The sequence below is a fragment of the Carex rostrata genome, chromosome 34, assembly GCF_964058835.1.
Source record: "Carex rostrata chromosome 34, lpCarRost1.2, whole genome shotgun sequence".
Taxonomy (NCBI): domain Eukaryota; kingdom Viridiplantae; phylum Streptophyta; class Magnoliopsida; order Poales; family Cyperaceae; genus Carex; species Carex rostrata.
Window position 1 is genome coordinate 1,469,325 of NC_135951.1, and position 15,532 is coordinate 1,484,856.

At 34.2% G+C, this 15,532-nt stretch overlaps 2 protein-coding genes across 6 annotated transcripts; one reads left to right on the forward strand and one right to left on the reverse strand.

Annotated features, from left to right (window-relative positions):
* The first annotated feature begins 528 nt into the window (after nucleotides 1-528).
* LOC144549050 (dual specificity protein phosphatase 1-like) lies at nucleotides 529-7,977 on the forward strand. 3 transcript variants are annotated; one of them, XM_078297811.1, is made up of 4 exons: nucleotides 529-725; nucleotides 7,186-7,321; nucleotides 7,420-7,540; nucleotides 7,715-7,977. In XM_078297811.1, exons 1-4 carry the CDS (start codon nucleotides 558-560, stop codon nucleotides 7,869-7,871), a joined length of 582 nt encoding a protein of 193 aa, XP_078153937.1. In that variant the 5' UTR covers nucleotides 529-557; the 3' UTR covers nucleotides 7,872-7,977. The 3 variants fall into 3 exon arrangements, with proteins under 3 accessions (XP_078153937.1, XP_078153936.1, XP_078153938.1); XM_078297810.1 differs by lacking the exons at nucleotides 7,186-7,321; nucleotides 7,420-7,540; nucleotides 7,715-7,977 and adding exons at nucleotides 821-956; nucleotides 1,030-1,150; nucleotides 1,405-1,759 and having other exon boundaries at nucleotides 543-725; XM_078297812.1 differs by lacking the exon at nucleotides 529-725 and adding an exon at nucleotides 6,865-7,079.
* Nucleotides 7,978-9,442: 1,465 nt separating this feature from the next.
* Nucleotides 9,443-13,598, reverse strand: LOC144549167 (LEAF RUST 10 DISEASE-RESISTANCE LOCUS RECEPTOR-LIKE PROTEIN KINASE-like 1.1). Of its 3 annotated transcripts, XM_078297901.1 has the most exons (6): nucleotides 12,890-13,598; nucleotides 12,157-12,213; nucleotides 11,965-11,991; nucleotides 11,377-11,637; nucleotides 9,927-10,859; nucleotides 9,443-9,588 (listed from the first exon to the last, which is right to left on the reverse strand). In XM_078297901.1, the coding sequence occupies exons 1-5, from the start codon at nucleotides 13,539-13,541 to the stop codon at nucleotides 9,928-9,930; spliced, it is 1,929 nt and encodes a 642-aa protein (XP_078154027.1). In that variant the 5' UTR covers nucleotides 13,542-13,598; the 3' UTR covers nucleotides 9,443-9,588; nucleotide 9,927. The 3 variants fall into 3 exon arrangements, with proteins under 3 accessions (XP_078154027.1, XP_078154026.1, XP_078154028.1); XM_078297900.1 differs by lacking the exon at nucleotides 9,443-9,588 and having other exon boundaries at nucleotides 9,738-10,859; XM_078297902.1 differs by lacking the exons at nucleotides 9,443-9,588; nucleotides 12,157-12,213 and having other exon boundaries at nucleotides 9,739-10,859; nucleotides 12,890-13,597.
* Between the last annotated feature and the right edge of the window lie 1,934 nt (nucleotides 13,599-15,532).

A 15,532-nucleotide genomic window follows, 5' to 3' on the forward strand; every position in this document is an offset into this window, starting at 1 on the left:
GAGGTGATAATTCTTGTTCTACTCGGATAAAAATCTTGCATCTGCCCCCGTGTCTACTCTATGCATTGCTGGTGAGTGCAATTATATAATGTGTGGTGCATATATCTATCTCTTATTTTACTTGCAAAGAATTTACTTGGTAATATATATCATTTTTAATTCATGCATAGTATATTCGTATATCCAACTAGATAGGCAAAATAAATACATGACTCGGTTTATGCAAAATATTGTGATTTATATATAAAAGCGTTGAAGTTGTAACAGCAATTAAAATTAGTAAATAGAATTGCTGCACACGTCGTGCCTTGAATTGTGAAGCACGTATACAAATAATGTTATTTATTCTGAAAAGTCGCGTTAAACCAAACAATTTGTTTAACAGATATATAACAACTATATATACCTTCTTTTAATTTGGGGAGAGTAGGGGGTACTCCCTTAACGGATATACCATTTGGTTGTGCATACTAAATCTGAAACATTTAATTGAAAGCACAAAAGAAGAAGGGAATAATAGATTGGAATTGTAATATCTTTCTTCGCCTTTCTGAGCAATGGATTCATCTCCTGCTGGACAAGAAGAGAGAGAGGAGACGAGAAGAGGAATTGAGGAGGAGGAGGGGGCACCGGTGATGATGCGGAAGCGAGTGCATGGGCTGCTAGAGGCCATGTTCGCCACTCGGATGGCCAAGGAAGACAACCTCCCTTGCCTCATCGACACCGTATGTCTTCCCTTTCTTCTTTTGTTCTCTTCTTAATTAATTAATATTGCATTTTGATTTACTATTACTGAATTAATATATTATGCATGGTTTAGGGTTTGTACCTGGGTTCTTTCGGAGCATCGCAGAACCGGGAGAAGCTCAAGGCCGAAAACATCACCCACGTTCTCACTGTTGCCGCATCCCTCGACCCCGCTTTTCCTGATGAATTCATCTACAAGAATATCGACGGTCTCTCTCGCTGCTTCCTTCCTTCAATTTCTACATCAACATGTAATTAAGTGACTAATTGTTTTTTTTTCAGTCCTTGACACACCACAAACCTGTCTAGATGCCTACTTCCAAGACTGCATTGATTTTATTGACCAAGCAAAGACCTCTGGTGGCGCCGTCTTTGTCCATTGTTTTGCAGGAAGATCCAGAAGGTAATCTATCATCTTCATTCTTCACTTCACCTTTTTTGGTTCCATATATAATTAATTTCATATTAGGGGGGTGTTCTACTCTAAATTTAGTCCCAACTCAGGCCAAATTGTGTTCCAGTAGAGCTTAACTGACCATTAATTGGGTGCACATGTGCTGAAATAGAGGCTGACATTGCAACTATTAGTTTAGAGTAGAGGCATAATGATGCTAAATAATTGCATGCTCTTTGTGTGTTATTTGGTATTTCTTTCAGTGCAACGATAGTTGTTGCATATCTGATGAAGAAGAACAGAATGACCCGACAAGCTGCTCTGTCGCTGGTTACGAGCAGAAGGCCGCTGGTTGCTCCTAATCCTGGTTTCATCAGACAGCTTGATAATTTTGAGAAATCATTGGGTCTTAGCAAATAGGTGCTACTACTATTTTTTTTTAACTACGATAGTATCTTCTTCTTGGTTTGTTTTTCTAATATATAAATGGGTACAAGTGGGATGCATTCTATAAAGTAGCCCGATTTGCATATTCTGGCCTCTTTATTTTGCTAATTAGGTTCTTCCATATATGTAATCATTCATGTATAAAACACATTTTGATGGGATTTGGCAGTGTGAATGTATGTAAATTTCATTTAGAATCTATTTGGAATTTGCATGAATCCTCTGTTGAAAGAAATAAAATGTTATATATAATTCGTGTTAGGAGCTTGTCTCTTGTACTAATAATGTAAAAGAAGAAGCAATCGGGCGGGTTTATGTTCGATTAGAGAGCAAATAAAGGGTGAAAATTGAGTCTGCAATTCTGCAAGCGCAACCACATCACCTCCATTAAATACAACAAAACAGGTGGATTTTAAATAATTCTTTTAACCAGGTCCAGCATATAGCTATCTCAATTTCAACTTATTTGTGCGGAATTAAGTGTACATAAGAGGGGTATTGGCCTAGCTAGGGACAAGTTCAAAGCTGATCGGCCTAGCTTAGGGTGGTCGGCCACAGCTTGGAGCGGATTGGGTTCGGGTTGGGGCCGAACCTAGGTGTGGTTTCAGCCAAGGGTGGAGAGTGGTGTCTTGGGAGAAGAAGCTAAAGATTGGTCTATTGGACCCATTTGTCTATTCAAGAAGCTAAAGATTTCCATCTTTGATTAGTCAACTAACCTCCTCACCAAATCAACTAATCATCTCCATTACTATCACTATTTACGTAAATGCCACTCCCTAGCCCATAGCTGGAATTTATTGGGCTCTCTAGCCCATTTGCTCCCAACAAACAATGCATATATTAATTAATTAATTAAAAGCCCATTATATAAACATCTCATGGTCATGTTTGGTTATAGAGCGCAATTAATGAAGATTAAATTGCTTATTACTTCATCTTAATCCTCATATTTTACACTTTGTTTAGTAATTTAAGTCGTAGATTAAATTAATTCATGCAGATGAGTAAGATGTTGGAAAACGAACCTATACCTGTGATAGTGAGCTCTATAGATTGTGTAAGTGTGGAGTAAGTTAATCCACCCGAAGAGGTGGAGTAACTTGATCTATATTAGCTCACCTCTTACTCCATTTTACTTCTATTTTACTACACAACCAAACATGGCCATGTGACTAAATAATGAGCCAAATTAATTAACTCCTCCATTAAATTAATTTAATAAATAAATTTCTCTTCTTAACTGATTAGCCTATTATTTGTATATCCTATATATGTACGCAAGTAATTAACTCAAGTAGTTATTCCTTCCATGTGTGTTGAGTATAAATTTAATTGACATGTCACACATGCATATAAATTTATTAGGATCTAATGTATGTAATCTCTATGACACATATTATTTTATAATCAATCACCTTATGACACTAAAATTTATTCCTTAAATTAACAACTTTTTGGTGTAACCCCTTGAGATTCATATTGTGTTGATGACAATGAAATCAATACTCCTTTTAATTCCATAAGTCAAACCTAACATAATACATTATGACTAGCCAACAATATAGATGATATGTAAAACAATATATTTGTTCGTGTTAATAATTATGCCTATTACTAGTAAGTCGAAGATAGGAATATGTTATTCTTGCGATTTATTTCTTTCTTGATCTCCAAAGTAGATTATATTTTCTGATAGACTCCTTAATCATGTAGCACCCTTATAATTCTACTTTATCATGAGGCCCAAAGATATCATCATGACTCACATTTAGTTAAAACACAAGGGATATTAATCTTCTTGATGAGCATGCATGTTTCCTCTGCACAAGTCATGTTACTCGAAACACCATCGTTATGATTCCGATCAAGGTGAGTGTTGGACAATGTTTACAAATACACATTTCTCATGTAGAATAAATGAATATATCAGACCTTCAAACTTAACACTATGTGAAACAATTAATAACACAAAACACAATACATATAATGTCTCACGCTATGTCTATTCAATGATGTTTTCTCTAATATGATTCCATGAGATGAAACTGATAATCTTATCATTTAGCTTGTGAAATATAACCAACATTTAATCCTCATGTGAACCTTATAATGTTAAATTAGTGTTTCTTACTAATTACCAAGATTAGAGATAATCTATATAGAGTTATTACCATACTTAACTATGGAGTTTCACAATTGAAGTCATGAACTAAAATAATTCATAAAATGATCAAACTCAAGAAACAAAATGGTATACTACATCATCCAATATATGAACAAAAGCATATTGTGTAATAATCTAACTATTGGCTCCTAAGTCACACACTAACATATATTAGTAGGAAAATATCTAATTAACTATATAATGTGTCACGGAGTACCAAATGAAGATAGCAGAGTCAAGGGTCATCTCTGTTTTTAATTCATATACAAAGTGCATCTTCATATAACATTGTTTGCTTAACCTGTATTCTCTGTTTGTTTTGGCCAAGTTTGTGCCTGGTCAACTTACAAAGCAGATGTCTCCGGTCATAATCCGGCCAAAAGACTGCAGAACCATAGTTTTGAAACTCGGAATCGGAATCGGATTTTTGACCGCCGAGTCAGAATTGGATGAATCGGTCGGAATCGGAGGAATCGGATCGGTAACTCGGGATTTTTTAGCAGAAGCCTTGTTTTGTAGCCAAAAAATAAGAAAAAATTAATAAAAATAATTTGAAAAAAAACTATCTTAATTAAGACAATATTACACTCACATAATCCACTAATTATATAATATATTACAAACATTACAAATAGAACACATTTTTATTGCCAGAAGCTATGCCGAGCTGGCTGGATCATCTCATCGTCCTCTGTTATAAATTGTCTTTCTTCTATCTTGTTTCCATATAAATTTGATTTTCTTTCTTCTATCTTGTTATAACCCGTAATTTTAATTAATGTTAAGTAAATTTAAACAAATTATTGATAATAAAATCTCGGCTAATTAAAACTTTTGAAATTTCAAAAGGAAATTTTATACTAAGATTCAACGAAATAAAATTCACTAACGAATTAAATAAATGGGCAACTATAAAATTATAATTTGTAACTGAAATCAAATTTAGTGGATCGAAACATATTATGAGTTAGAAACATCTGAACAATAAATTTGATGTATATATAATTATTCTTAAACCAATTTAAAAGTTTGAAATTTATAAAATTAATTGTTATAAATACAATTGCATATTTAGAAAGAGGAGGGTTCAAATGCCTCCATTTTTTGTGCCTCCACCATCCCTCCATTTTTTAAAACTTTAATAATTCAAAATTTAAAACTTAAAAGTCAAAATAAAACCGTTGGATGTGATATACATTATTTTATTTATGCACGTGCAAAAAATTATAGCATGTCAATTTTATTTTGATTGTCATCAAGAGCTTGTAAAAAACGCACTAATGTTGATGATTTCTAGACATTGATTTTTGAGCTTATTGATTTACATAAAAACAAAATTGGAATGTAATGATTTTTTATGAGTACATAGAGAAAATAATATAGATCATATCTAACGGTTTTATTTTGACTTCTAAGTTTTAAATTTTGAGTTATTACAGTTTTAAAAAATGGAGGCATGGTGGAGGCACAAAAAAATGGAGGCATCACCCTCCTCATTTAGAAATCCTAATTCTTCTGACATGTTAAGAATGTTAGGTTTCATTTAAATAATATGATTATTAAAAAGAATTTTCTAAAAACTATAAATCAGAGTTATAAATTAGAATAATTAACGATTCGAAACTGAAAGTTCAACATAGATCAAACTTACATAACGACTAAGTTTTTAATGAAGAAACAAAATAACTATGTGACCACACGAAATACCACACATCTCCATCCTCACCATATTTCTTTTCTTTTTGTCTTCATTTCCTTCCCGGACCCCACATCTTTAAAGCCCATCTATTCTCTTCCCTTATTTCTTGGAGAAGGCATTGGCTGCCAAAAAAAATCCAATTCAATTTTGGATTCAAATCCGTGCCTCTTTTTCTATTCCTCTTACAAATGGACCCCACCTTCATTAATTCATTTATCTCTTTTGTAGTCTCTCTCACTGACCCGCGGACCTCACCCATTTAATCTCTTCTTCTCCATCTCATTTCCTTCCTGGAGAAGGAAAGTCGCACGCCCCTCTCTCGCTTCTTCTCCAAAATTTTGCTGTTTCCCCGTCAACTCAAGCCTTCTCCTCAGCAACTCAAGCCTTCTTGACGATTGTCAATTTTATTATTTTTCTGCACATAACTCGCACAACCGAGTTAACTCGGGAAAAATCGGCTCGCCTCCAGTTGAATCGGCGAGAACTCGGTTGACTCGGCCTAAAAATTGGCTAACTCAGCTGAATCAAGCACTGTTCATCCGAGTTTTGTCGAAAAACTCGTACGAGCAAGAAACTCGGGTGAAACTCGGCCCGGTCCAGTCCGATTCCGAGTTGACCGGCCGAGTTGACTCGAAATCGGCCGATTTTCAGAACCATGTGCAGAACATAATTTATGCTGTGCAGAAGGTGCTGCGAGCATGGGCGCACGGAAAATTCAAGAAGCGAGAACGCAGTTGTCCTTTTGCAAGAGTTGGACAGGGTAGAGGAACTCTAAACACTGAACACCATCGAATTTAGACTACGGATTAGACTGAGGGAACATATATTTGCAATAACTGTGGACATCGAGGCGAGATGGAAACAGAGATACGGGAACACGTGGCTAAAGTTGTGGGATAAAAACACGAAATACTTTCATGCGGTGGCAAACAGAATGAAAAAAATAAATGCAAATGTTAGAGAACTTCATTGTATAATTATTTATAAAATTTGTACTTTCATTTGAAAGTAAATCTAAAAATTGTTATTCCCAGCCATGAGGCATGCAACATGTCTACTCCGTGTCTATATATCTTTTACTTTACTTGCGAAGAATTTAGTAGGAATATATGTATGATTTTTAATTCGCGTACAGCTGTTTATCATACTAGATATATATTCAAAATGCCTGACTCAGTATATGCCAAATTAATGGTATATTTATATAAAAGCGTTGAAGTTGTAATATAAATTTTAATTAGAAAATATATAGATAATGAATCTGTCGTCATGCGTTGGATTGATCGGTACATATTAAAGTAATCCATTATTTATTTATTTAACTGAAATATAACAACTATTATTGTGCATATTAAATCTGATCCGGTCAATTGTAAACACAAAAAAAAGAAGGGAATAATAGATTGGAATTTTAATAGCTTTGATTGCCTTTTGAGGAAGGAGCATCTGTTATCTGACTCCAGCTGAGCAATTGATCCGTTTCCTGGTAAGCGAGAAGAGAGAGAGCAATTGAGGAGGAAGCAGCGGCAGTGCAGGTGATGAAGTGGAAGCAAGTGCGTGCGCTGCTGAAGACAATGTTCGCCAATCGGAGGGTCAAGGAGTACAACCTCCCCTGCCTCATTGACAGCGTATGTCTTTTCTTTGTTTGTTCTGTTTAACTAATCAAATAATTAATTAATTAATATTGCATTTTGATTTACTATTTCTGAATTAATAATATTATGCATGGTTTAGGGTTTGTACCTGGGTTCTTTCGGAGCAGCGCAGAACCGGGAGCAGCTCAAGGCTGTAAACATCACCCATGTTCTCACTGTCGCTTCATCTCTTGATCCCGTTTTTCCCGATGAATTCATGTACAAGAATATCGACGGTAGGTCTCTCTTGCTGCTTCCTTCGATTCTTCCTTCAATATCTACTTCTACATCAACATGTAATTAAGTGACTTCATTTTTTATTTTATTTTTGCAGTCCTTGACACCCCAGAAACCTGTCTAGATGCCTACTTCCAAGACTGCTTTGATTTTATTGACCAAGCAAAGGCCTCTGGTGGTGCCGTTTTCGTCCATTGCTTTGCCGGAAGGTCCAGAAGGTAATCTATCATCTTCAATTCACCTTTTGTTGTTGCATAATTAATGGCACATAAAGAAGTGTTCTACTCTAAATTTCGGATTTCTGCAAATTAGACCGTCAGATGAAGGCTATTATGTACAAAATGATGCTAATTATTAATTGCTGTTTGTCTGTTATTTGGAATTTCTTTCAGTGCAACCATAGTTGTTGCATATCTGATGAAGAAGAATAGAATGACACGACAAGATGCTTTGTCGCTGGTTACGAGCAGAAGGCCGCTGGCAGCTCCTAATCCTGGTTTCATCAGACAACTTGATAATTTTGAGAAATCATTGAGTCTTAGCAAATAGGTGCTAATATATATGTTCTTCATGGTTTGTTTTTCTTATATATAAATGAGTACTAGTGTGATGCATTCCATAAAGTCACCCACTGTGCACATTTTGGCGTCTTTAATTTTCTAGTGAGGTTCTTCCAAATTTGTAATATATATGTTCATGTGTAAAAACACATTTTGATGGGATTTGGGCGTGAATGTAAAGCAAGCCCAAAAAAAAAAAAATTACTCTGGGATTTTCTCATGTATAAAATGATTTGGGAATTATATCTAATTAATTAGATCATATGCCAATGGAGTACCAAATTAATGAAGATACAAATTCATATACAAATTGCAACTTGATATAATATTCGTTGCTTACCTGTATTCTCTGAAGTCATTAGTTGCATTTATAATATCGTTTGCTTTGGCTAAGTTGATGCCTGGTGTCAACTTACTAGGCAATTCTTCAATTTATTTAAATAAATATTTTTTGCACAAAATTACTTAGCCTTAGCATCATGGAAACTTCCAAAGCACCTAACTCGGAAACTACGTACCTTATTTTAATTACCTTGCACTGTCCCAAGTTTTCTATATATATATATGGAGTACGCAACAGTAATATTATAAAGAGTAATAATAATTATTATTAACAAATATAACAACAGTAATAGTAATAGTAATAGTAGTAGTAATAATAATAAATAATGACCATGATGATGACAAAGATAATAATGATAAAAAACAACAATGTGGAATAAGTTAATCCACCTTATCTAGGTGTGTTAACTTATGATGGCATAAATGATTTTTTGTTACATGCAATTTCATGACTTTATTAATGTTTAGCAGCATATTGCAGAATAAGGTACTTCTCTGAAAATATCTAATAGATGCCCAACTAATTATAAAGAGCATTTCAGAATTTTACTTTAAATTATGTAACAGTGAATTCAACTATTGAAATTCAAAGTCATCGTCAATATTTAATAAGACGTTAAATTGTCAAATTATGCGACAAAAATCATTAAAGAGGAAGTAGAAAAGAAGGAAAGCAATAATAGACAAGGACAAAAAATACAGTGGACTTGGTCAAAGTCTTCTCTTGTCAACATCAGAAAACCACCATCACATTGATTTTTTTCAAACAAACCCAAAAGAGAAATGTTCGGCACGTTACTTTTAGTGTTAAAGCTTTTCTTAAAATTGACTTGATGGTTGACTAAAAAACAAGCTAATGGGAAAACAAAAAAGATATGGGTTTTGAAAACCTAGAAAGAAGATTTTTTTTTTTTTTTGACAATAAGAAAGAAGATCTAATGATTCATTAAGGATTGTTTATTGGGAGATGGCTTCTGGAGTCGTGCATGGTCCATATGATATCTGAGCTAATTCATCAGAGGTGGAACTCGGAGCAACCATCAAACAAGCGATAGAGACTTCAAAGACATATTCGGTAGTAGGTTTTAATTTCAATCGAGCAACAGGCTCTAAATTCTAGCAAGTTAGCAATAGGCTTGAACAATGGCCTAGTTTCTTTCAAGTTTTACAAACATAATCAGTTTTGGGTGAAGTTATTGACAGATAGTTTTTACTTCATGCAGTGCACGAATATTAGAACTAAAACAGAACTGCATGCGACTCTTGCGCTGCATCAAGCACAAACCTTTTCTGTCAATATCTTTTGCCCACCAGTTTTGACAATGATGTATAATTCAATCCGAAATTCGAGGATTGAACGATAACTACATTAAATACATGATCCATTTCCATAACCAGTACAATGTATTACTCTGCACCATGGATTGCCATGAATTGAAGAACATAGTATGTGTCATACTAAAAGTAAATTCAAATTGCGAATTTCAAAAAATCGTCTCTTAGTATCTGAACAATATTCCAAGAATAGTGAAGTGTGTTGGAAAATATTCAAAACATGTTTTTCATAAAAGAAAAAGAAAAATTGTACAACAGTCGCGCAATAGTACAGATGCACTCTCATGTAATTTACTCAAATACTATATATGTACATCCCCCTAGCAAATATAAAAATAGTTTTAATTGAGCAGTAAAATGTTAGTACCTCATCCGCTTGGATTAGGTGTTGTCGAGCTACTCTTCCAACTTTCAGTCATAGTATGAGAAGAAAAGTTTGTTTCACCCTTTAGCAGATAAGCTTCTTCCATTATCATATTTTCTTTAACCATTTTATCTCCATTATAATTGCTTTTTTGGATCACTTTTAGTGTCTCCAAAACCTCCTTTATGGATGGTCTCATTTCCCTATCAGGTTGCAAGCATCGAAATGCCAGCTCAGCAACCAAAGAAACCATGCACCGCACTTCCCAATTTGAACTAATCCCAAGAGCCGGGTCGACCAACTCGTCCAGCTGACACCTCTGTATTTTGTTTAACGCCATATTAGCAAGGTTGATCTCATCTTTGCTCCTACTCAAATCTACAGCCTGTTTTGATGAAATCAACTCAATCAAAACGACTCCAAAACTGTACACATCACTCTTGTCAGTAAGATGGTAGCACTGGTAGTATACCGGATCCACATACCCAGGTGTACCCTGAGGAACTGTTGAAACATGTGTCACATCCAATGGGAACAAACGCGACAAACCAAAATCACCAACCTTGACATGAAAACCATCATCTAGTAATATATTATTTGTCTTGACATCTCGATGAATTATCGGGGGTTCAACTGCATGTAAATAAGCAAGAGCATTTGCCGTCTCGATAGCAACTGACAAGCGAACCGACCAGGATAGTACATTCTCACTAGAGCGGGGCCTGTGGAGGTGGTCAGCAACGGTGCCATTGGAGACAAACTCGAAGACGAGTAGCAGCTCCTGGCTGGAGCATGCGGTGCTGCCATAGAGGGTAACGAGATTCGGGTGGTGGAGACGGGAGAGAATTTCGATTTCATTCATAAATTGCTCGGTGCTTTTGTAGCTATTCTTGTAAAGGCGCTTTACTGCGACTGTACGTCCATCCTTGAGTATTCCTAGAGAATTTTCCATTGTTAATAGTTAATCACTGATTAATAACCTAATTAATATCCAAAAATGCTTTTAAAAAACATATGATAAGTGCTCCAATAGAATTCAAGGCCCTAAGTTAGGAGTCCGGATTCTCTGAAGTAACTCAAACTTTGTGTTATTACTCTAAAAAAACTAAAACTTTATATTTACATCTGTACCATCCGATAAAATTCCCGGCCAGATGAGATTGAATTCACGGGAACCCTTTAAACAGATTGAACGGTCCAAATCTAAACTCAAAATTAGAGTTAACTCAGGTGATAATTCCGAAGTATGTATATCTGACTTAGTTGGCTCAGACTTAAAACAGAGATATTTTTCTCCAAAACAATAATTTTATTTTCAAATAATTAATAAGGAATTTTGAAAAAAAAATTAATAAATGAGATCAATGTTGAACAAAAAAGCCAAAACATTTACGTACCTTAATTTTCTTAATAGGTAAAACATTTACCTTACATTACAAGTGATAGTATTTACCTTTATATACAATGCCAAAACCTCCATTACCGAGCTCTTTTGATTTACTAAATCCTTCAGTTGCCTGGTGAAGTTCCTCGTAGGAGAAAATCTGAGTGTACTCTGACCCCACCATCTCAAGGTCATGAAAGTATTGATCAGAATCTTCTCTTTGTACCATACTCTTTGACGATGATGAGATGAATCTCAGTTTATTTCGCTTGTAGAAGAAAAGTAACAATCCACCAAATGCAAGCACAAATGTGACTCCCACAACGCATCCTGAAGGGTAATCAAATCAAGTGAGAATCATATCAAAGGGTAATAAAATGTTTAAAATTGAACATTTTGTAAACTAGATGAAGGTTATATTCCAACTTCCAAGTAGGTTTATTGAAGTTTCAACGCTAGCATGCTAATTGTTCTTTATTCCAATTGAGAATTTCAAAATATTAATTTGCATCCAAAAGAGGATAAAGGGTACTAACATAAAAGGCACAAAACATAAGGGTCGTATTGAAAGTTTCATACTTTCTTGTAAAAAATGGTAAAGAGAACATGTACGTTTAGTTAATTTTACTCAAAAACTAAAAGAGAAGTGATACTTGCCTGTTATGATTCTCATTCGTAATTGACCTGCAATATGGATAAAGAAAGAAATGTCATAAATGAATCATCGATTTAGATAGACATTATATTTCTTTTCACTGGACTGAAAGTGAATAAGTTTTAAGTACAATAACTAAATAAAAAATAAAATTTAGTAGTAAAGAATGGAATAATGTGAGCAAAGTGATTAACCTTTACACTGTCGATCACAAGTGGTTCCTGGTGTGATGTTAGCAAATCGATCAGGCTCTGGTAAAAGATGATTTGAATAATTAGCTTCTATCACAGAATGATCTCGATTATCATAATTGAAGGACAATGTTAACTCAAAGAACACTACTATCATCATCCCCAATTGTCGAATAATTAGAGCTGATATTATGACTTGAACAGTTTGTCAGAACACTACTATCATCATCCCCATTTATCAAATAGTTCATATTATAACGGTCCGGATCTAAACAAACATATTATGTTACCTTACGTGATATGAATTCCAGTAGTTGTTGCAAGAACTATTGTGAGATGAATCTTTAACCATGATGATGTTGGTGAGGTCATATGTTATAGAATTCTTTTGCTAAACATTTGAGTTAGGCATAAAGTAAAGGCTTTTGATTTGATTTTAGAAGGGAAAAGACTAATCGTCTATTGGAAAAAAGGTAACCATCCTTTTCAAAAAGTATGGGAAAATTGGGATTTTTTCACATGAAAGTAAGACCAGGAAACTTTCAAAGTGAAATTAGGACAGTCATAGGCTTAAAGATTAGTTAATCAGTCAAAGACTTGTATTATGTCTCTATTAGAGCTGTTATGTCAAGACCCCATTAATTATGCCAAAGGGGAATGAACATGAACTGTTCATAATTACGAAGAGATTAAAAATATTAACAGGATAAATTGATGAAATCTGCAAACTACTAACCTTTACCATCTTCAGGATCTACAACTTCTGTCCAATTTGCAATGCAACCGGGCTGCGCCAATAGGTCACCTGAGTAATTAGTTGATAGCACCGAAAGCTGTCCGCTGTCATTAAATGAGTAAGTGTACTCCAAAGACGGCGCATGGGAATTCTGACAATTTGGTGGAGGTTTATGAGTTTCATCAGGAAATGGCGTGTAGCTAAGGTTGTAGTCCTTTCTAAATATCTTGGGTGGTGATTGTATCTGATTAATAGGGTCACATCTCACAGAAGCAAGGCTACTATTCCATAAACCATACATCCCATAATACAAGTTAATAGGACTAGAAAAATTAAAATACAGATTACCACAACCAGATTTTTTCAATGAACAACTAAGATAAGGATCTCGAACTGTAATGGTTTTGTTTTCATATGAGATGCTTTCCAATGGTAATGGATTAGGAAGCAATACGAGAAATGGTTTACCGTTGTCACATAAAATCGTTAAATTACCCTGACAATTAGGACCCTTAGTAATGTCTGATTGGAAGTTGAAAGGAGCCTTAATTTGAATAGAACGATCACCACATGTATGTGTAGTTCTACATGAGTTGGTGAAGTAGGGAAGGAAGAAAATGAAAAAAAGACAAGTCAGTACTGAAGCGGCCATTAAAGAAAATCAACTGAGAAAATAACTTATAGCTATTTCTATATTTTGGAGAAGACAAAGGATACAGACATGCTATTCTTGCAACGTCTTATATAATTTTCCATGGATTGACGATAGTTTGATAGCACAGTTCCGTTCATATTGAGGAATAGGCTGACCTTGACTGGGTTATTTTAAAGATAGTACAGTTCCGTTCATATTGAGGAATAGCTTAGTTTGTACACTATTTGCATCTAGAGGTGTTTATTGGATCCGATTTATCTGGTTTTCAATCGATCTGACAAATTTTGGATTAAATGGTTTGATTTTTCTGTTTAAATTTTTGAATTACTTTGGTTTTCTATTTGGTTCGATTTAATATGTCTTATTTTGGTTGAACCAAATAAATCAATATTTACTTTATACTTGAATTATTTCAGGTTTTCTATATAGTTGGTTTGGTTTAAAATTTCTTATTCCAGTTTGACTAATACATATATCATGATATTTATTTCTATGACTATTAATTATTAAATGTATTTGTCTATGTATTGAGTTTTGACCTTTTGAAATTTAATCTCTCTTATATTGCTTCAACCAAAAAAACAAATTTCAGTTCAGTTTTTTTTTGTTCGGATGTTATTCGGTTGGTTCAGTTAGATTTTTAAAAACCAAATAAAATTTTGATTTGATTATTTTAAATACGTTTTTATTGAACCGGCCATTTGAACACCTCTATTTGCATGTCTTTAACTACCCAAAGCTTGACACTAATCTAGGGTAAATTCATAACAAAATCATAATAACAACATTTAATATGTACCGGGTCTCTTTTACAAGAAAAAAAAAACATGGAAGAATTATCATGGATTCAAGTCATATATAGTGGAAGATCCCCTGATTTCATTTCAGATGGGAAAGAAACTAATCAATTATATCTTGAAAAAGTTATCTCAGTGTGTTAATTTTGGAATATTTTATTCTTTGAGAAAGAATTTTGGAAAAGGTAGAATAACTTGTAGACCAGGTAACTTTGGCATAAATGTTAGAAAAAGGTATACTACAATCTTTTTCCCGCGACTTTAGTCTGGTTTCCTGGTGAAAATTTTCACCAGCAAGCTAACATAATTATATTACTGTAAGCATAATTTTTCTTTGGGATTAAAAGATAGTTGACTTTGTCAAGGTCCTTTCTTGTCGACAAGTACAAGTCTTTACCATTGACTGTGAAGTAAATGGTACAAGTCTTTAACATTATTCTCTCTTTAAATCACCTCGGTCCTACGTACCATTGACTGTGATCAAGTAAACTGAGAAAAACTAACAAGAGAATAAAGTCATAAACCCATGCATGACAGTTCACATCTTTCTGATATCTCCAATGACCTTTTAACGCGGTTGGAGAGGACAATTACGCAAGTTATTCAGACCAGAATAAAATGTAAAACTTAAACTGAAGCAACATGTGGTACAAAGAAAAGAGAAAACAATTGCTATACAAATATCTCATTTCACTATACCGGTGATCTCATCCAATGTTATATAAGCAGCTTGACCTTGACTTTGACCTTGACTTTGACTTTGACCTTGAATTTGACCTTTGACTTTGACTTGCAATTATGATTTTTCCGACGTCGGAAGGCGTATGCCTCGGACTCCAGGCTCTCTATCTCTTCGCAAGCTTTCTAAATTGTTATCAAACGGTAAAATTAGGGTTTTCAACCAACACTTATTGTCATTTAAAGTTTTGAACAATGTATCAATGCTTTATTGCAAAAATATTGATCACGTACTGATATTCACCCTGGTTAATCTTAGAACAAGTATATCGATGTTTCGTTACAAAAACATCAATGAAAATGAAGTTCCAAACATATTTAATTTGTGTGGAACCCATTTTTTTTTTCATTAGTAAACTAGTTCTCAATTGTAATGACAAAGCTCACTCCTCGAGGCAGGATAGATACAAACGAACATGAACCTAAACTGCAACAATTAATAAATCTCACTTT

Excerpts from the sequence above, each read along its gene's own strand:
- LOC144549050 (XM_078297811.1), top strand. The coding sequence starts at position 558 with ATGGATTCATCTCCTGCTGGACAAGAAGAGAGAGAGGAGACGAGAAGA. Across the intron at positions 7,322-7,419 it reads CATGTACAAGAATATCGACG|TCCTTGACACCCCAGAAACC; the intron begins GTAGGTCTCTCT and ends TTATTTTTGCAG. Across the intron at positions 7,541-7,714 it reads TTTGCCGGAAGGTCCAGAAG|TGCAACCATAGTTGTTGCAT; the intron begins GTAATCTATCAT and ends AATTTCTTTCAG.
- LOC144549167 (XM_078297901.1), bottom strand. The coding sequence starts at position 13,541 with ATGGCCGCTTCAGTACTGACTTGTCTTTTTTTCATTTTCTTCCTTCCC. Across the intron at positions 11,992-12,156 it reads TTGTGATCGACAGTGTAAAG|GTCAATTACGAATGAGAATC; the intron begins GTTAATCACTTT and ends TCCATATTGCAG. Across the intron at positions 10,860-11,376 it reads TTTTGGCATTGTATATAAAG|GAATACTCAAGGATGGACGT; the intron begins GTAAATACTATC and ends AAAATTCTCTAG.